Below are 21,099 nucleotides of genomic sequence, written 5' to 3' on the forward strand. Positions count from 1 at the left end.
AGAAAATAGGCAATATAATTGCAACTATAGAGAGATATACATGGATATATATAGTGGTAAAGATTTCACTTTTGTAGGTACGTAGGAGAAAGAATTGCACCCACATATTTCCTTCGTATAAAGTAAGAGAAAAAATGAAAGTTACGTTCTCTTTTCATATAAGAAGGCAAAAGCTAGGAGCCAAAATGATTAAAGTTTTGCGCTTTAGCATCCAAAAGTTTCACCAGTGGGCGAGAAAAAGACAGCCAAGGCAGAGTAATTCAATTGAGGCAGGTAAAGAATCACCTAGGAAAGTCCCTTATCTTCACTGTTGCTACCACTATCTGTGGCTGCTAAGGAACATGACCATACATTTGCATCGAAAGTCATGAGTCAACCACCAAAACTGGAAAAACGACTTAAAACAGGGCCATAGCCAAAGCTATTGATGAGTGATAACCAAAAAAGCCAAAGTGGGTGGGTATCTTTCTTCATATATCTGTGGACAGGGAGGACCACTCAGACAAGAAAGAAGAAAATCCCTGTTCAAACTTAACAATTGAACTGAAAGAAAACAAGCCTTTGTTATTCACCGAATTAAACCTGCAGAATAGAAAGGTTACAATAATTCAAGACTAAAAAGCAAATACAATGGCCTTAGAAACACATATATGAAGAGAAGAATAAATTCAAACATCAAACATTTTTAATTAACGTGCCACGAAATTATACATTTATTAACTATTTTTTTTGAAACACCTTTTATAATATTGCAAATTTTTAGTTATTTTTACAATATAGAAAGGTTTTATACATACTGCTAGATTTTGGAAACTACATTTTTTAATAAAAATATGCACAAAAAGTATTGAAAATATTTTTTCGCAAAATAAAAAGTCTTATGCTAAAATAGACTATTGCAAACTGCATTTTGTGGCAAAAAATATGCAAAAAACAAAAAAAAAAAGTTAGAGAAACTAGTGCAAATAATATTTACATCACAATTTTTTGTAACACTAAATAAAAAACTTTTCATTGCTAAATGCCAAATTTTTCATGATATAAATAGAGATAATAACCATTATATCAAACTTAAATGTCTTACATTTTAGTAATACTATTTCTCACACATGTTCATTACCACAACTAATGCCCAAATCATTAGAAATGTAACTGTAAAACAATAAAGGTAGTATGATAAAGTATTTAAATTCATGCACAACTTGCATTACACAATATTCTCGGAATCTGTAGTTGTCTCATCTCTCGAATTCTTACTAGCATGATCTTTAGTGGACGTTTCTTGAGAGAATAGAAAAGGCTTGGGAGGCATTGCGGGGAGCTCAAGTTCACTTTCAAGCATTTTCAAGACTTCGCTCATCGAAGGACGATCTGTGGGCTTCGTCTGTATGCACCAAAAGGCAACTATTACTACTTTTTTCACAATTTTGTTTTCACTTTCTGTCACATCTCCAAGCTCTATATCATCTCCGTGATCAAATTGATTGTAGATCCACGACGGAAAATAAATTTGACTGGAATGTTCTGCAAACGGATTCAAGTTTTTCCTCCTTCCCACCATTTCAATCAACATCATTCCAAAACTATAAACATCAGCTTTATATGAGACGCCTCCAATATTTTTGTAAAACAACTCAGGAGCAATATATCCTAATGTCCCTCGTGCTGCTGTAAGGGAGACAATGTTGTCATCCACTGAATATAATTTTGCAAGGCCAAAATCTGAAACTTTTGGTCTAAAGTTTTCGTCTAAAAGAATGTTATGTGGCTTGATATCAAAATGTAAAATTTGCATTTCACAACCTCTATGTAAGTAATCAATTCCTCGTGCCACTCCAAGGGCAATCTCAAATATTTTCTGCCAACTTAAAGTGTTATTCCCTGTTGAAAATATAATTTTATCTAAGGACCCATTTACCATGAAGTCGTACACAAGGGCCTGTTTTGATCCTTCCACACAAAATCCTATAAGTTGCACCACATTAACGTGATGAATCCTTCCAATAGTTGCAACCTCATTGATGAAATCTTGGCCATTAGCTTTTGATTTGCTTAACAATTTTATCGCAACTTCTCGACCACTTCGAAGTTTTCCTTTAAACACGGAGCCATATCCTCCTTGGCCTAATTTAATCTTGAAATCTCCTGTCATTCTCTTTACTTCAGAATAAGAATACCTTATAGGCATCAGATTGTTTTGACTTTGAAGAAAGTTCTCTATCATATCATCCATTGATAAATGTCTTCTCCTTAATTTGTGTATAACAAGTGCAATCAAGCCAGATATCCCCAATAATGTTCTTGCTACTATAATTCCTGTTCCTCAAGAAATGAATAATTCAAATTAGCTTTGATTGATTAATTATGACATTATAATGATAATTAACTAAAATAAGAAAAAACTTTTAAAAAAGAGACTAAAATAAGAAAAAAAGAAGAAGAAATGAAAAAACAAAAATAAACTTATGTGTAGAGGGAACTCTTCTTTGATTGGGAGAGTGTTAGTATTGCAACAAGTAAAATGAGATGTGCTAGAGGAGACTAAGACTGAGATTGATATAGGTCAAGCACTGAATGTTGTGGCAGAAGATAAATGGGTGGAGGGTAGAATATAGGGAAGTGACGGAGCAAGGTAGAGAGTAAGGCAAAAAGCAAAGGGCAAAGGAAGAGCATAGTAAGAGAGAGTTTGAGAAAGTATCTTAAAGAAGGAGTCTGTTGAGTTTCCAATGTATCCTTGATGAATTGTCAAGGCTTTTATATATACACCAAGTAGGAGCAGTTATTGAAAAGGGCAATTAGTGAACATCATGGGAAGAACACGTTAGCTCATTGTGTATATTGGGATAATGGATGCGTATTTTGACCTCATCGCAGAGTGTAACTTAGTGACACTCAAAATTGTGTCACGTGCTTTTTGAGAAAAGGGGAAAAAGGAGACACACACGCATGCACTTACATATATTTATATATATAAAACTACTTCAATTACTTTCACAATGCCATTTTTTTGTAATTTTTTTTTCATATTAATAGAAAAATACAACCAATATAATGAATACAATAAACTAAAATCAATTTAATGTTAAATTATTTATTGTAAAAAAATATTTTCAGGATTATCTTGATGAGAGTTCTTAAGTGATCTTTAAAGGTTTATAAATATGCTTGGATGCTCCACCAAATGACACACCAACAATTCATTAAGATTATTCTAAAAATACAGGAGTAGAAAACTTTCCTCCCTAGAGAAAAACCATTCATGTTCCATTGTTAAGCTAAGGTTCTTGTATTGTGAAGAGTGTGGTTACTACTCATTTTTGTAATAGTTTCCGTTGCGAGGTTTTGGAGATAAAAAGGCTTGTAATATGCCCAGAATCAAGATCTTGGAGTCACTCTACATTAGTCTTGAAAAGGCAAAAGACTGATATAAGTATGATTGGAGTAAAAATTATTTCGTAATTTTTTGGTAATCTGCATGTTTTCTTACTTTGATATTAGAGCCAAATCAAGGGTTTTCATGTTGTTATGATCTTTGAAAAACATGACTAACATGCTAAGATTCATTAGTTATAGCTTATTTTATGATTATCATATTTTTTAAGCTTATATGGTAATGGCATCTTAATGATAATTGTAGAAAGGTATGTTTTTGGATTTGTATGTTTAGAGAACTTTGCAAAAGAAAATTGAGACTAAATTGAAAAAAAAAAACCACACCACTTTTGGCCTAATGCATGTTGTACACCCCATACTCCGGTTAAAGCATGGACTACCATAATGGACACCCTTTTCTAAGATCAACCAACACACACGAAGAACATTACAAAAAGCTTCTACGAAGTAGTGCGTGGATTGCACATGCCACCCAGGGATAATGATTTGCCTTGAAATAGTTTTCCTGGGTAGAAAAAGATGCCCACTCACATCTAGGTGGCGTGTCGTGGCACGTAAGGACTCTATGGACGTGCACTTCTAACACACTATCACTAGAAATTCAAGAATATTGCTATTTATTTCTTTTACGGTCTTTTCATAATCTTAACATTTCTCAAAAATATTTTTAAAATTAAAATATGCTAAAAATGTAACTTCAAATTTTCGAGACTCATTCGTGAACGTGGAGGCACATGCCTTGGTTTTTGAGCCAGTGACAGTTTGTGCTACACTTGTGGGAATGTGTGCAACAAAGAGATGTCTGGTGCGCATTTTATGAATTTTCAGAACCTATAATTAGAATTTTCTCCCTAATTTGTACCTTTTTGAAATTCTAATAATTAAGAAAAATACTTAGTTTATATCTTTAATATTTAAAGTGAATAGCATTCATATGATATATGATTTATATCATGATACTTAAATTATTCAAAAATTACATATGTTTAGCTTGATATAATTTTATGAGTTATTAAGCGTGCTAAGTTTTCTAGTAATATGCAATTTAGTGTCATGTCTAGAAATGCCATGATAAGTGGGAGGTTTTGGTATGAGTGAAATTTTTCAAAATTTTCTTTTAAAACTAAAATTTTACGAATTATTTTGAATAATGTTAATAATTACTTGCATACAAGAAAAGATTAGGAGCGTATTGAATTTAGTGTCGTAAAATCCAATATCTCTTAAATAAGAAAGGGTTTTTGAAATGCCTTGACCAAATTATGCAAGAGGCTGAGCCGGAAATACAACTCAATACCGTCGTGATTTTGAAGACTACCAAAATTGTTGCAAGAAGGATCGTTGCACGCGCTTTACTATGTTGAGTAACACACACAATGATCAACACCGTCATGATCTTAAAGCCTACCAAAATTGGTGTAAGAAGGATTATGGTGCATGCTTTACTATGTTGACACCATGCACAAGGATTTGAAGGGCAAGTTTGAGTAGTATTAGAAAACACATGAGATGTGGCAAGCTTTTAATAACAAATATGGAATGGTTTATCTAACTAAGTTGTGCTAGTTGAACTTAAAGTTCAATACTTATATGAAAAAGGCATATAAATCTATGAAACAACATTTGAGAACAATATCTACCTTGATCAATTAGCTTAAGGTAGTGGAAATTATCTTGACAAATGAACAATAGATTCAAGTAGTTACTCCCCTCTTTTTGACTCTTAGGAGCACATGAAGGCAGAGACGACATATAACGATAATGTAAAAAAATTTTGATGACATATTATGTCATTTAGAGTTAGAAAATGAGTGCTTGAAGGTTGTAAAATCTACCACTATTAATGTTGTCAATGTTGCAAAGCCTAGTTCATGCAAGGCATCTAGGTCTAAGTGAAGAAGAGTCTCTAAGAAGGACACTAATGATGGATTGCACCAAAGAAGGCAAAAACTACCAAGCGTTATAAATGCAAGCTTAGTGATAAGAAAGATAGGGCCAAATTAACTTGTTATAACTATGGAAAATTGGGACATTTCACTTGTAGTGCATTAAGCGAAAGTAAGTACTTTCCAATTGTATGTCTCATTTTGATTGCTTTGTGGCTAGCAAAACTTTACCTAGTCATCCTTTTCCTATGTGGATTGTGGACTTAACAGCAACAGACCACTTAGCTAAGACAAGAGTTGGATTTTTTGAGTTCCATCTAATTCTAGTTAGATTTAGAAACATCAAAAATGGGAATGATCCTAGCATGGAGTTACTAGGCATTGGCATTTACAAGTTGGGAATGTGTAGTGTTGTACCTAGCTTCTTCATGATGTCAATTATACTCCAAAACTTTGGCAAAACTTATTTTCAGTTATAATCATGTTAAGCTTAGGTTTTAGGTTTGCTTTTGAGGGAAATCATGTTGGTATTTATATAGGAACAATTAATTATAATTGTGGTTTTATTCGGGATGGTTGATGATTTTAAACACTAATTATGCTAGCTATAATAACGTCAATGATCTATTTCTTTAATTGTTACCCATGATAATGTTTGTAATATTTCTGTAAAATGGCATGCTGGATTAGACCATATTTGACAAGATAAAATAAATAGATTAGCTAAAAAAGGTCTTTTAGGCCTATTTGCTTAAGTGTCTTTGCCAACCTATGAACATATTTTTGCTAGAATAGCAATTAAAAAGCCATTCTAGAAAAGCCAAAAGTGTATTTGTTCAATTACAAATAATCCATTCAAACATTTGTGGCCTAATGAATGTGAAGGCAAGCCATGGTGCACCTTGTTTCATTACATTCATAAATGGCTATACGCGTTTGATCATGTCTACTTGATTTACCATAAGTTAGAAAATACACCATGTAACCTTGATTGAGAATCAACTAGACCAAAGCTTAAGGCTATAAGAACAAACCGAGGTTGTGAATATTTATCTGAGTAATTTAAGAGGAGTTTAAGGTTGCAAGAACAAACCAAGGTTGTGAATATTCATTTGAGTAATTTAAGAGGCTTTGCGATGAAAAAGGATACTCAAACAACTAATGATTCTAAAGACTTTTCAACAAAATGGTGTAGTGAAAAGAATGGATAGAACCCTCATAGACATGGTTAGGTCGATGATGGTGTAAACAGATATTCTCTTATCTTTTTTGGGGGATGTACTTTTGACTATTTCTTGCGTTTTTTATTGTGTACCGTACAAATCAATACTTTCAACCCTATATGAGCTTTAGACTAACGAAAAACATAACATGGGTAATTTGCAACCTTGGGGTTTAGCTGCTTTTGTGCATATTACTTGTTACAAGGATAGGAAATTATGTCCAATAGCAAAACTGTGTATCTTTATAAGGTACTTTGAACTCTCTAAGGGATATGAGTTCACATGAGAACATGGAAATGGAAGCATAACCAAACATAAGTCACGAGATGTGATTTTCTTGATATTGGCACACCAAGCAGCCTGATTGAGAATGTGAAAGAAATTCCTCAAGCTCTCAGGGGTAGAGAGAGCCATTTACTATTAAGTTCATTTATCAGAATAAATAAAGATCCTCAAGTTGAGTTACGTAGAAACAAACGTACGAGTACCTCTCATCGGTTTCAGATTGAGGAAAAGCTTTCATAATTGCTTTACAAGATGAGGCTAAACTGACAACTATTCAAAAAGCTTTATCTTCTTTTATTGCACAAGAGTGGAAAATGTAATGAATTATGAAATAAAATTTATTAGGAACGGCAATGGGTACCTTATTAGAAAGTACTCACGAGTATTCGACTCGAATATATAAGGTTAGGGTAACTTATAATCGAGTTTGAGACAGATTCGGGTAGTGATTTCACCAGTTGTATCGAGTTTGGGTAGGGCTTAGGTGCTATCCCTTAGATACCCGCTATCTGAATCCAATTATGTTGATAATTACTAAATAATAAAATAATATTAATTTTATAATTTAATAATATAATATATTAATATGTAAATCCTAACTCCTCTTTCTTTCTTTTTTCTTCCCATAGTTGCTCTTTCTTTTTTTTCTTTTCTTCCCCTAGCCGCTCCTTCTTCTTTTCTTTCTTTTCTTAGTTATTCCTAGTTCTATACTTTCAGGTCAATGATTATTGCTCAACTCGCTTACTTTTGCCGCTTTTTCTTCTTGTTTTTCCTTTTTTAGTCGTTCTTGGTCCTTGTCAATGCTCAACTTGCTCCCTAGTAACTCATTTTTCTTTTCTTTCTTTTCTTAGTCATTCCTTGTTCTAGTTAGTGCTCAATTGCTGCTTAATTACTTAGTTTGTTCCTAGTTCATCTTTTCTTTTTTTTCTTAGTATTTTAATATTTTTTTATATAATAGGTTTTAAAACGGGTACGAATAATTATCAAGTAGTGGTTATGTATTTGGGTTTGAATTAGGGTACTAATTTTCAAAAATATTTTGGTAGTTGTAAGATTCGGGTATTGTAGTTATTAATAGAGTTCGGGTTTAAGTACCTCAAAATTAACAGGCACCTTACCATTAACAACCTTGAAATTTATAAGGACAAATCATGTTTGAGACTTAATTGACCTTCCACTAGGGCGTAACAAATGCATTCTAAAAGTGAAAGGTCAAGCGGATGATTTCATTAAAAGAGACAAGGCTCACCTAATAGCGAAAGGGTACACACAATAAGAAGGTGTGGACTATGAGGAAACCTTCTCACCAGTAGTTAAGTTTGCCTTAATATGCTTAATTCTAACCATAGTTGCAAATTTAGATCTAAAGCTTTTCCAGAAGGGTATTAAAACGACATTTCTCAATGAAAAAATAGATGGAAAGATCTATATGAATCAACCTAATGGCTTTGTTGCAAAAGCTCAAGACCACAAAGTTTGCAAGCTTAAACGATCTATCTATGGGCTAAAGCAATCATCTAGACAATGGTATCTTAAATTTCATCACACCATTATTCATTTTAGGTTTGTGATTATTGAATGTTACACGGTTCAAAGGAAGTTTTATCATATTGTCATTGTACGTTGATGATATACTATTGGTTGGAAATGATAAGGAGATGATGATCGCCACTAAAATGTGGTTGTCCTCAAACTTTGAGATGAATGACATGGTTGAACCAAATTATGTACTCTGAGTTAAGATCCTAAAGGATTATTCGAAAAGACATTGGTTTGTCTTAAGAGACATATATCAAGAAAGTTCTTGAACGATTCCAGAGGCAAAATTGCAAAAACGCATTGATACTTTTATTGCAAAAACCGAAACCTTGAATCCTTATATGGCTCCTAAGACTTCAAAACAAAAAAACACAAAAAAAAGTAGATGGCTTTTGTTTCTTATTCAAGTGCAGTTGGTAGTTACATGTAGATGCTATGATGTGCACCAGACTTGATATCAACTTTGCAGATGGTTTAATAAGTAAATTCCTATCGAACCCTGGACATGTCCATTGGAAAGCAATTAAAAGGATATTGTGCTATCTTAAGAGAAATATTGATTATATATTATGTTATTCTAGTTCGAGCTTGAACCTCATTGATTATAATGATGTTGATTGGGGAAGTGACAAGAAACAATCTTGCATACAAATATCAACATCAAGCTATGCGTTCTTGCTTAATGGTGGCGATATCTCATGGAACAACAAGAAACAATCTTGCATTGCCTTTTCCAATATAGAAGTAGAATTTTTAGCTTGTTCAACAATCGTACAAGAAATGTTTTGGTTGAGGCGATTCTTTCAAAATCTTGATGTAATTAGTTGTGCTTTAAGTCCAGTGACCATTCATTGTGATAGTATGACAACAATTTCTTTCATTAACCATACAAATATCATGACAGAACCAAACACATTGATATGTGACATAGCTTCATTAGAGATTTAACTATGCAAAAGGACTTGATCTTAAAACATATTTCCACTTGTCATACAGCTGTGGATCTTTTGACTAAATTTATTCCAAGGGATGCCTCTGTGACTCATGTTAAGTCTTTAAGACTTCATAGATGGTGATTTTTTTTTTATCATATGTGTTGAACCTTTGGGATATTAAATGTTTATGCAATTTTTTTCCATAATAGATGGATTTATGTTTATATATTAATTAGTAGACAAGATATATAAGATATGTCAACAGGTTCGAAATTGTCTCAGTCATACCAGTAATCACATTTAGCCTTTCTGAAGGTGAGCAAAGATGAGACACAAACTACTAAAGTTTTAGATAGCAAATATAGTTTGAAATGTTGTCTTGGTTGGAGCCAAGATGAGCTCCATATGATAAAAAATAACTAAGGGACCAATAATGAACTAGCCCATAATCCATGTAACCTATAGAGGAAGTTAGATGTGAGGCCTAATTTGGTGCCTAAAATGGCAAGCAAATGGGAAACTCATGTTAGATGCTTTTAAAGAGTGACTAGACTAAGACTTGTACGGTTTTAAGGAGTTTGGCGTATGCTCTTAAAGACAAACCCTTCACCATAGTATGTATTTCATATTACATGCGCTTTACAATCGATATAGGAGGTGACAAAATGGATCGATACTTTTTCATCGTGTGAGTCTTAATTAGAAGGTTAATAAAACCTGTACTATGCACTTTTTGCCTTTTGACTCTCATAAAGTGAGGAATGAATATCTGCTACTTGGGTATGTTACTTAAGATCATGGATGATTCGGTTATATAGGAAATTATTGAGAAAATGCTTTTTTTAAAAAAAAAATAAGTAGTATTGGGGCAAAGGGAAAGATATTTGATACTACATCAGTGCACTATATTCAAAGTCAACCAATTATGTTGCTTTTGAGAACTATGATATAATTATGATTATAAGTTGCAATGTGAAAAGGGGTTGAAGTATGCTCATTGAGGGGTTGAGATACTCATATATGATGTGTTTAAATAAGTCTAGGACACACGAGACAATTTTTAAAAGGGTTTATGTGTCTATGTTGGCTTTGATGAGTTTCTAGTATAAAGCTTCCAAAATTCAAGTTTTTGTCTTTTGAAAGTTAAAATTGTATTTGATTCAAGAAAGGCTTTGCAAAAGCTGCCCAAGAAGGGCAAAAAATATGCTTTGCCGAGAAAGCAGCTATAGAGAAAAGCATACAACAACTCCAAAAAAAAAAAATCAACCCCAAGTTGTGTATGGGATCAAGACAAATAGCCACCAATAAACATGGACCAGCAAAACAAACAAAGGGTTCATCACACCCATCATCACACAAACTTTCCCTCCTATTGCAATGGGAACGATATTCCCAAGGTAAGGCATCATTCCCTAAAATGTTGCTTACCAAACATAGGAATATCATTCCCAGAAATGTGGTATACATTCCTCATACCAAACACAACCTAAGAATGTTATGAAAATATAAGAACATAAAACTTTTTTTCTAGAGAAAAACTTCTCTCCCTCCATTGTTAGACTAAGGTTCTTATATTATGAAAAGTGTGTTGCTACTCATTTTTGTTGTAGTTTCCCACGGTGAGTTCTTAGAGATCAAAAGGCTTGTAAAATGTCCAGAATCAAGATCTTGATTTTACTCTAGGTTAGTCTTAAAAGGGTAGAAGACTAGTACAAGTATGATTAGTACAAAGGTTATTACACGATTTTTTTTAATGTGCATGTTTTCTTACAATAAAATGTATAATATTTATAACACAAAGTATATATTTTTTGATTAAATTATGCAATTAGTCTTTATACTTTACCAAAGTGATGGATTTAGTTTTTGTATAATAATTTGTAAAAATTGAGTTTCTATACTTTTCAAAATTGATAATGTCAATCTAATGTGTTAAAAATTTTCTGTTATCTATAATGATATGAAGTTTGTCTGTGTTGACGTGGTATTTTCTAGCTAATGTGATATTAAATCAGATGACATAACAATTATAATGTGACATTTCACAAATGATGCAATAGTAGTGCTGATATGATATAACCAAGCTCTAACATGAACTTTGTAAGTGTGGATATGAAATTATTCAATAAACACTAATGGTTTTAAATGGGATTGAAAAAGAAACAGATGAAAAATACAAATAGGTTTCCTGGATTTATAGAAATAATGTTGTGAGACATAGAATAATTGAATTTTTGTGCTCTATAATTTAAAACCGTGAAAAGAATATTATGAAATAAATAAAAAAAATATCACATCATCATATATAATGCCATATCAATATAAATAATAAGAAAAACTTTAATATTATTAACAATTGGAGTGACATTGTTAATTTTTAAAAGTATAAAGATTTAATTTTAACAAATTATTGTATAAAGACTGAATTCATCACTTTGATAGAGTGCAAAGGCTAATTTCAAAATTTAACCATAATTTTTTCTCCTACTTGGACATGCTTTTCTTTGACATTGATGTTAATTTGATGTTTATTGTAATATATATATATATATATTTATTTATTCCTACAATATGATGTCACCTAGTCATAAACTTTCATGGTAAATGGTGAGGCTTTACCTGTTATTGCAACACAAATGATCTGGGTTCCTGTCAAAATATCAAATAAAAAATTAATGCTATACTTTAGCAGAAGGTAAATTTTTTTAGAGGTGTTTATAGCCTAGGTTGGATTGGGTATCAGTACTAGATAGGCAAGTTTCAAACGAACCCTAATTTGTCCATAAACATAATATTTTATTTTACATTAATTTTAAAATAAAATTGAGATTTAAAATTAAATAACATATTATTTACTGATATAATGCTTTCGAATGAAATTGGGTAGACTCGAGCCCAAGAACCTAAGCCCAAACACAACGCAAGCCTAAGCGCCTAAGAACCTTGGACACACATCTAATTAAACTACTAATGAACTCCGAACAACATACCTTTGCTAGGTGCAAGAACAAAACGCGGCAGTGATGTACTTCCAAGAAAAAAAGCCAGGTTGCCTTGTATATATATATCTAATGGAACCGATAACAGGGTGGCCACCCATTGCAATCTATAATATATTCAAGAAAAGAATTAAAATCATTAATTAATAAGAAGATGAAGCATCAAATTATCTAAGGTTTTAATTGACAAATTTTGAAAAATATGTCTCCATTTCTACCCTAAGTATGATAAGTAAAATTTGCAAATAAATTAATTGTTTGTCTAATTTTAGTGATCATACCTATAATTAATAAAATGCTACAAAATACTCACATATTCAAAGTCCAATTATCATCAGCATAGGAAAACCATGAGAGTTGGAATCCAGTCAACAGCTTTGTGTAAATATCAGAAGTAGAGAGGCCAGTGATATTGGCAAGCATGATTGGAACCTGGGCTTCAATTCTGCATGACTCATGGAAATCAGAGTTTATTGTTTCTCCATCCAAAAAATACAAGGAAGGAGGTTGAGGGGAAGGGGTATTGGTGCAACGAAAAGCATCGATATAAACTGAAGAGTCGTTGATCTGCGTCGTGCAATTGACGAGAAACATGATGCTAAGGTCAGGGGTACTTCGATAGACTTCTAGATTTTTGGCGAAAGGGGTGTACCAAGGATAGGAACTATGAGGAATGGAGCAGTTATCGTTGCCAAGACTCACGTCTAAAAGTTGAATGGTTCTGTCACTATAAGAGATGTCTTGGACATAGAAATTCCCATATTTCATGGGGAAAATGGTGCTGTTATTCTCGTCATCACACTCGAGTTCCAGCTTACGGTTTCCACAGCTGCGAGGCTGGCTTTTTAACCGAAAAGGGTAACTGATGTTAATGTTTCCACAGAAAGAAGAGCCGCAGTGCTTGCCTCTGGCAATGCAAAAATCAGGGAAATGTGATAAAGCAAGGGCCAGGAGGCCGAGTAATGGAAGTTTTGCTCTAAGCATGTTCTGAAATTTAATGACAAGAAGAAGGCTGAGTGGCTATAGTTTTAACTTCAATTCAGGCAAGTGAAGAAGCTAGGAAGGTCGCTCATCTGATCACTGTGCTGCCAACCATTCTATGGTTGAGAAGTCAGTCAACTAAAGTCAAAGTGTCAGCAATTGATACCAAAAAGTCAAAAGTTCTGACATGTTTTTCTTCGTACTGCTGAATACAGGCAGGATGACTAGGACCACTCAAACAAGAAAGAAGAAAATTGACTACTAAACTGAGGAAAAAAAAATAAATCTGTACAATAGCATTGAGGTAAATATGATCCAACAGTACCATAAAAAACAAAATGGCCAAACAAGAAACACATTTGAGTCCATATTTTACATTTTCTTTTGTTATGTGTAGAAAGGGTAAGTGACTAACCAAGTAGCTTCCATCCTCAAACCTCAACTCTCTTTTAACAATTTAGTAATAAAATTAAGTATTTGATAATAATAAATTTTTTTATAATAATTTCATCCTAATATTTAAATCTTGACTTTTTGATAATATAAAAAAATTATATCGCACATTTAAATATTTAATTTAGCTATTGATATATATATTATTTGCTCAAAAATTAATAAAGTTCAAATCTTCTCTTTCCCCGAGTTAAAAAAAGAGATTTTATATTGTAATAGATTGTTGGAAACCACATTTTGTAACCAAAACATGAACAAAAAATGTTGGAAATTGTGCTTTTGCATCACTTTATAGCAATTTGCATCTTGTTGCAAAGACTTGTACAGATTAAATTTTGTAGTAAAAGTATTGGTATGTATTGTATGCATGTAACACACATTTGTATATAAAAAGTAATGGCCAAATAGTAGATAATCTATTTAAGAATCTACGATGAAGAATGCAATGGAATGGATGGAATTTGGATGCCCAATCTACAACCTCGTCTTACCTCGCCTCTTGTTTATTTTCCATGGGTGGGTTTGGGCTTCGCTCTCAAAAGTTCAAGCTACATAACTCTCGGACTGAACATACCCAAGTCCAGCAGTCCAAGCTCGATAAAGAAGGGGATCGCTGTGCTGTGTCAGTTTGCAGGGAAAGGAAAGGGAATTGAAAAACGAAAGAAAGCCCATCTTATCCAATCGGAAGTACTAAATAGAAACAGCAAGAGTGAACCAGTGGAAGAGAAACCAGAAGAAATGACAATCCTTTGTGCTTCACCCTCAGCCATCTTCTCTTCTTCTTCTTCTTTTTCAGAAAGACATTCATTTGGTTCTTTAAGAAAGACTATTCCCAGTAACGAAAGCTCATTTCTTGGGTTCTTCCCGGTTGTGGCATTGTCGAAACCTTCTTCCGTTCGGACAACGACTCTGTCTTTCTCTAAACGGGATTTCCGGGTTTGTTGTCAGGACCTCTCTCTTGTCCCTGAAAACGAGCGTTGGATGTTCGAGGAATCCGAGGCTGGTGGCCCTGTAAAGACTCTCTCTCTCTGTCTCTCTCTTTATTACTTCTGTATCATTGTCTTTTTTTTCTTTCTTAAAGTGTTTTTCTGAGTTTTGAATGGAATGTTATGTTAATTTATTTATGACTATTGAACTGATTGAATTCATGGTTCTTTTGGTGAAAATGGTGTTTTTTTCTCAATTTTTATCTGAAAATTTTGGATTGTTGGCGGTTTGAACTTTGAACTTCGAACAAGTTATAGTAAAAGTTTATGCTTTGAAACTTTAGCCATTAGATTTCTCTTGGGGTTTGTCAAATTGCGTATTTCGGTTTCTTTTAAATGACAATTATTGATTACAGGTCATATATATTGGCGATTTCTGTTCTGATGGTGTGGAATAAGTTCCCTTTAAATTGTAATTGTGACTATTCCCTTTTTCAAAATTATTAAGGTGACATTGCATTTAGAGTATGCTATCTGCTTCTTACTGTGGTCTTTGATGATGTTTCTGCTTTTCTCCCTTCTTGCTTGCTTAATTTGGATCATGTTCTTTTTTGCAGGACATTTGGAACAACACATGGTATCCCAAAGCTAAAGATCACGTGAATACCGAAAAACCATGGTATGTTGTTGATGCAACAGACAAAATTCTGGGAAGACTGGCATCTACGATTGCTGTGTATATGCGTGGAAAGAATTTGCCCACTTATACTCCTAGTGTGGATATGGGAGCTTTTGTGATAGTGGTATGTGGTTTTTTGGTCATTATTGTAGTAGACTATGTTTAGGAGTTGTGTGAGCTCTTGTTTGTGTTGTTGTTTGTCATTGGTTAGATGTTGGAAAGAGGTTTGACTATTTGAAAATGTTGGTTGCCCTTTGAAATTTACATGTTGCAGCTGTTCTCTAAAAAGCGTGATTTTGTGCATTTTGCTACAATTTGTTCCCCGTGCAATAGTAAAGCTTTTTGGCCTGATTGCATGTGCTATTACAAATAACTTGATAATTATTACTTTTCTTCACAAGAAGCACTTAGGGTCTGAGCAACTTGCGTTATGAGTATGCTGATTAAAGAGGTGCTTGTTTTGGTTGTTTCTTTTTGTTAACAACAATGGAACTGTAAAACATGCTGCATTATCGACATCCTAGTGGTTGGGAATGTGGCAGTGCAGGATTACTCCCTATTTGACAGTTTTATCTTAAAGATAATTGCTGTCTGTTGACTATGGCTTGTGAGTAGATGGTTCTAGTTTTGTGAACGTATGCCTAGTTATTGGAATATGGCTATTACAAGTGATGTGGATTACACGGCTCAATGTGAAAGTTTGTCCCTGTCAGAGGGGGTGAGAGGGTGGGATGGAGCTTGTCATTGAACTTCACTGCTAGAGGGAGAGAGAATTTGGTATCAATGCTCATCAATATGTAATGCCAGCTCTAAACTAATGTGATCAAGAGAAACCAAGTTATTTTTACTCCATGACCACTATGATCTTTTTTCAGTTGTGAAATACTGAGCTTGGTAATTCTGTGGGGGTTCAAATTATATGTTTGATAATGATAAAGCAAGCTGGAACACAAGTTCTGATTTCTAAAGTGGTCTGCAGCATCTAATAGTCATGGTTGCCTTTGCTAACTTCTGCTGTACAATAACTAGATGAAAGACCTTTTCTTGTAAATCAACCATTTTATGTGTGTATAAGTGATCTTAGGGTAACGTTGGTTTCTGAGTTGGCAGCCATGATCTTGCACTCTAATTTAGTCCATATTGCATTAGAATAGTGTGTTATGATGACAGAGGGTCTTTTATTGACTTCTGTCGGAAGTGATTCCTTTCTCTTGGAGTCCTAGCCTGCTTAGAAACTACTCTTCTATATCAGGATCCTTGCAATCGTAAAGAGTCTGGCAGATTGTGATGGATCTAAAGAGAGTGTGGCTTCCTTGGGTTGAGGCTTTGAGTTGGCTCTTTAGTAACTTAACTTCTAAAATATTCTTTTACATAATATTTTCATGTTAATAGATGTATCAAATTTGCGTTTTTATAGTACAGACAAAGTTTCTCTTGTGGAAACATGTAACCTTTTGGCATGGATCTGGGCTTTATATATTTTGAGAAAAGATATGGTTGCTTAAAGGATCATGTTTCTACTTATAATAATTTGGCAATTTAGCGGACGGAGATTTGATGATACTGCCTGATTTCTAACAATATGTTTATTATTTGATTTAGGAACTCTAAAAGTTTGTTCTGTACTTCTATCCTATAGGTAAATGCTGAAAAAGTTGCTGTATCTGGAAAGAAAAGGACCCAAAAGCTCTACAGGAGGCATTCAGGAAGACCAGGTGGCATGAAAGTGGAAACATTCAACCAGCTGCAGCAGAGAATTCCTGAAAGAATTATTGAGCATGCTGTTCGTGGTATGCTTCCTAAAGGAAGGGTAAGTTTATTGGTTTTAAACTCAAGACTTATATGTACATCTAAGTTCAATATGAATATGTATATGGGTATAAATATCACCATCTGATATATCAATGATTTAGTTGCTAAATAAAAGGGATAATAAGGCCTCATAACCCTGATTTTATTTAATTGCTGATCAATCTGAACTTTTGGTTTAACTGTTTGTGTGGCTAGTTTTTCTTGTGTGTATGAGTGATGCTCATTCTACTGCTAAGCTTTTCACGCAGTTTAGACTAGCTAGGAGTTTTCCAAATAGGACTCTAGCAAGGTCATCAAGAATGAGAAAAAATTTATTCTGGATTCTCTATGTGCACACCTTGCTAAGCTAGTTCACGTAGTCTCCTGCTGTAATAGCTTCGCCAAGGTGGCTTCATGAAGTCTGTATGTTTGTAGGATCCATGTTGTAGAATGATAAAATAAACTTGGTGGTTGAGGTATTCTACAAATAAGCATTGCATTGGTAATAAGGACTGCAGAAAGGCTGGTTAAGGTCATGGGTAATGGATGAATCTAAAATGTGCAAGTGCTGATAGAAAATGAAGCTTAGAATCTAAGGAACCAAGTTAATGGTACAGGTCATGTGCAAAGTGCTAACTAGCAGCTTTAATTTGTGAAACAATCATTATAATTTTTAATATAGGGCAATTGGTAATGTGTATGGTGAATATATCAAGATCAAGTCTTTAGTTATCCATGTCTTATGTCAGCTTTTGCACTCAATGCATTTTGGGTTCATTCTGTTCCAGAAGTTTTTATTTCTTCAGGAAACGATTATGCTGCTTCCTCAATGCTGCGTGCATGATTTTTGTTGGTTATTGCCTAGCTCTATACTAATATTTGTCTTATTCAGCTTGGTAGAGCATTATTTAACCACCTTAAGGTTTACAAGGGCCCAGACCATCCGCATGAGGCACAGAAGCCCATTGAGCTGCCTATACGGGACAAGAGGATACAGAAGTAGAGATAAACCTAGAACAGGGTCTGGCTTGAGAGATAGCAGGCAATGACGCCTTCCACCCTGCTTGCCATTTGCTCTTGTGTTTGATCGTCAGGGGTATGGCTTTTGTTCTTTGGCTCTCAATGCACGACTGCGTGCTGCTCTTGTTTGTAATTTGATTGTAAAGGTATTTGAAATGAATCTTACTTCTCTTGAGCTAAAGTTGAATGCCTAACTCTGATGGAAATTTATTCTGTAGGTTTCAGTTTCTTTGATATATCATTTAAACTGAATCTGGTGTTTGAACCAAGTTTGATTTGTTAATCAAATAATTCATTAATGTTCTTATTTTGGCATCTGTAATGACCGAACTAGGTCACTAGCTCACCGAGCTAGAGGTCAGCAACTAGATATGGGACTGGTTGTCAGTTCCAGAAATTTCATATCAGAATAAAGATTTTTCTTTTGTTCCTACTTAAATTTATTCACTTACAAACAACCAATGTGGCTGTTCTTAGATGATACATATTCCCCCAAAAAAGATTGGAAAAAGAGCTACTTCTGAAGCAAAGCTGCATATAGAAGTTGATTCCAAGTATCAGGCACACCAGCAAGACACCAGTGGCTGCAATCAGTGAACTTGGGGCCGCGGCCGGCATAGACAGAAGGGTGGCCATCTTTTCTTAGCTGTGTTAACAAAGTAATGTCAAGTAAATAGGCAGGTTTAGTCATGTTACTCAATACGCTCTTTAGAATAGCTTCCCCTGGCACGCCAGGGCCTGGATATGTTGATCCCTTCACTGGTTCTGTTTGTTCAGTGCAATCTTTATGGTTTGGATCATTCCATTCCTTGGCACTGAAAAGAAGCAAAGTGAAGAATTTTACTTCAAATTGGTCAACTTGATATCAATAAAAGAAGATGATCAAGAGATGAGGAATTAAATCAAGAAGTTAACTCCAAATGTACAGCTGCAACTCCTTGGAAGAAGACTAAAGTCTTTGAAGGATCGATGTTCTTGTCAACCCAATTGGCCCAAGTTGTCATGGCAATCTTGTACGCTTCCATGTGATCCATCTCTTTCACTGTCTTGTTTCCAAATTGAAAGTAGTCCCATCTACAACACAGTATATCAGTTAATAAGCTTAAGACCAAATTGTTTTTTGCTTAAAATTTTAGCAAAAGAGTTCTCTAGCAAGTAAACCTCCCAGTTTCTGCTAGACATAGCTACAGCTATACAGTATAAACATAGTTAGAAATAGTACGTTTGCCAGCGTCCAGAGTGAGTCCACCAGTGATAGCTATTGAAGATCAAGACATCAACTCCAAGCCACTGGTTTCCGGTACTGATTGAATCAAGCTTCAAAACTTTACCAATTTTTTCATAGGCCATATCAATCAGGAACCCATTTTTCAGCCAGTTAACTGAAACCCCAAAATCCTGGAAAAAGAAAGAAAACTTAATTATAAACAGAAAATTTAAATCCAAATCTGGTGGGTAAGCTTGTCATCTTATCAATCTATTGTTCAATGCTGCATATTTTGCCTACTGAAATAGGGAGATACCGACAATGAAAATGTTGAGAGCAGCCCTTTTGCGCCGAAGGTATAGTTAGAGTTAGGGACTGTAGCGTGTAGCATGCAAATCAGTGATCTCCACATATTGTTACTTAAAGAGTCCCCCACAAACAGGATCTTCTTGCCTTTATACTTCTCCAGGAAATCATTGCCATTGAACCTAAAATCAAATTTGAGCAACCACTCGAAATTAGAGACATGAAATGTTAAAAAAGAAACAGAAATTTTATGTCCTAGCTTGAGTCACTGAGGGATAGGTTTCACCTATGGCCACCCACCCTAATGTTAATATACCTTTTCTTCCTCTCAGACAAAAGGATATTTAGTTTCTCCTTTATAATTTCATCTAGGCTCCACCTAATGACATTATCATTTAACCTTTTTATATAGGTATAATTTTTCCTATTACAACACGTGAAAACTTTTAAAAACATCGTTTGGTACAATTCTTCGTTTCCCCCCCGTTCTATTCCCCAATTTTATTCTCTTTTCTCAAAAAATAATCATAAAAAAGCTAATAAATTTATCATTGGACAAAGGCTAATAGCTAGAACATGCTTGATATATCTAATGCACCGTGCTTTCATGGAACCAAAATTAAATTCGAACAACCAAAAAATTTTCCCTTGGGTATGAGAAAAGAAAAGGCTTCACCTGGGGAGGTCACAGCCATTAGGCTGCCACCTATATTTGAGGTAATCTTTATCAGGTCTGCCATTTTTCTGGCAATCGAAGCCGCCTCCGATGAAGGGACAACTCGAAGAATCATAAAGAGGGTTAAAGGAATCATCAAGAACCCAACTTCCTTGAAAAAAATCACAGCTGCTCACTTCGTTTTCCTTCACTACTTCATGACCTGTATTAAAGCTATGGATATCTCCATGAACCAAGACTATGACTAGAGAAAGAGAAACAGCTAGGAGGTAATGGTAACCCAAGAAACCAAGGCAGGCAGCCATTGAGTAAGCAAATTGAAGATACTACTGCCAGTAAACGTTATGTATCATTTGTTAAGGAAGGAAAAATGTGGTTGGAAAGGTGTGATTTAATTCCAAGGTTTAATTAAAGTAACAAAATAACTTTGTTTTTTACGAGCATTATCTGGCACCGGTTAAGGACATAAATTTCAGCACAAATTTAGGTTTCTTACATAAAATCTAGAATTTATTAGTTTGGATTATTATAGTAGCCAATAAATTCACACCTGGCACTAGCTCATTGGTCAAACATTGCCAAATCTTGGCTTCAGTACTCCATATATGTTATTTTTTCTTGATTTGTGTCAATATTCCTTTTCTAGTGACACTAATATCAGATTATTGCTTGCAGATTATGCATATTGATTCTATGTTTTACAATTCCTCAGTTTATGCTTCTTATTTCTACCTTCAAATAGCTTTAATCAGGTGTATAGCACTTAAACTGTACCCCAAAAAGAAAAGGTGCGTAGCACT

At 34.2% G+C, this 21,099-nt stretch overlaps 3 protein-coding genes across 6 annotated transcripts; 1 reads left to right on the top strand and 2 right to left on the bottom strand.

The window, feature by feature from the left end:
- Positions 1–940: 940 nt before the first annotated feature.
- Positions 941–13,305, bottom strand: LOC110419788 (rust resistance kinase Lr10-like). Of its 3 annotated transcripts, none has more exons than XM_021432897.2 (4): positions 12,574–13,305; positions 12,252–12,367; positions 11,881–11,910; positions 941–2,322 (listed from the first exon to the last, which is right to left on the bottom strand). In XM_021432897.2, exons 1-4 carry the CDS (start codon positions 13,242–13,244, stop codon positions 1,208–1,210), a joined length of 1,932 nt encoding a protein of 643 aa, XP_021288572.1. In that variant the 5' UTR covers positions 13,245–13,305; the 3' UTR covers positions 941–1,207. The 3 variants fall into 3 exon arrangements, with proteins under 3 accessions (XP_021288572.1, XP_021288575.1, XP_021288573.1); XM_021432898.2 differs by having other exon boundaries at positions 942–2,316; positions 12,574–13,304; XM_021432900.2 differs by lacking the exon at positions 11,881–11,910 and having other exon boundaries at positions 941–2,316.
- Positions 13,306–14,236: 931 nt separating this feature from the next.
- On the top strand, positions 14,237–18,417 carry EMB1473 (Ribosomal protein L13 family protein). Its single transcript, XM_021433107.2, has 4 exons — positions 14,237–14,705; positions 15,238–15,423; positions 16,939–17,109; positions 17,983–18,417. The coding sequence occupies exons 1-4, from the start codon at positions 14,433–14,435 to the stop codon at positions 18,091–18,093; spliced, it is 741 nt and encodes a 246-aa protein (XP_021288782.1). The 5' UTR covers positions 14,237–14,432; the 3' UTR covers positions 18,094–18,417.
- Positions 18,418–18,542: 125 nt separating this feature from the next.
- LOC110419966 (protein trichome birefringence-like 42) lies at positions 18,543–20,616 on the bottom strand. Of its 2 annotated transcripts, none has more exons than XM_021433106.1 (5): positions 20,300–20,616; positions 19,634–19,805; positions 19,333–19,508; positions 19,026–19,184; positions 18,543–18,925 (listed from the first exon to the last, which is right to left on the bottom strand). In XM_021433106.1, the coding sequence occupies exons 1-5, from the start codon at positions 20,602–20,604 to the stop codon at positions 18,625–18,627; spliced, it is 1,113 nt and encodes a 370-aa protein (XP_021288781.1). In that variant the 5' UTR covers positions 20,605–20,616; the 3' UTR covers positions 18,543–18,624. The 2 variants fall into 2 exon arrangements, with proteins under 2 accessions (XP_021288781.1, XP_089640133.1); XM_089784007.1 differs by having other exon boundaries at positions 18,781–18,925; positions 19,037–19,184.
- Between the last annotated feature and the right edge of the window lie 483 nt (positions 20,617–21,099).

This window comes from Theobroma umbraticum, unplaced genomic scaffold (genome assembly GCF_002168275.2).
Source record: "Theobroma umbraticum cultivar Fairchild unplaced genomic scaffold, ASM216827v3 scaffold_67.0, whole genome shotgun sequence".
NCBI lineage: Eukaryota > Viridiplantae > Streptophyta > Magnoliopsida > Malvales > Malvaceae > Theobroma > Theobroma umbraticum.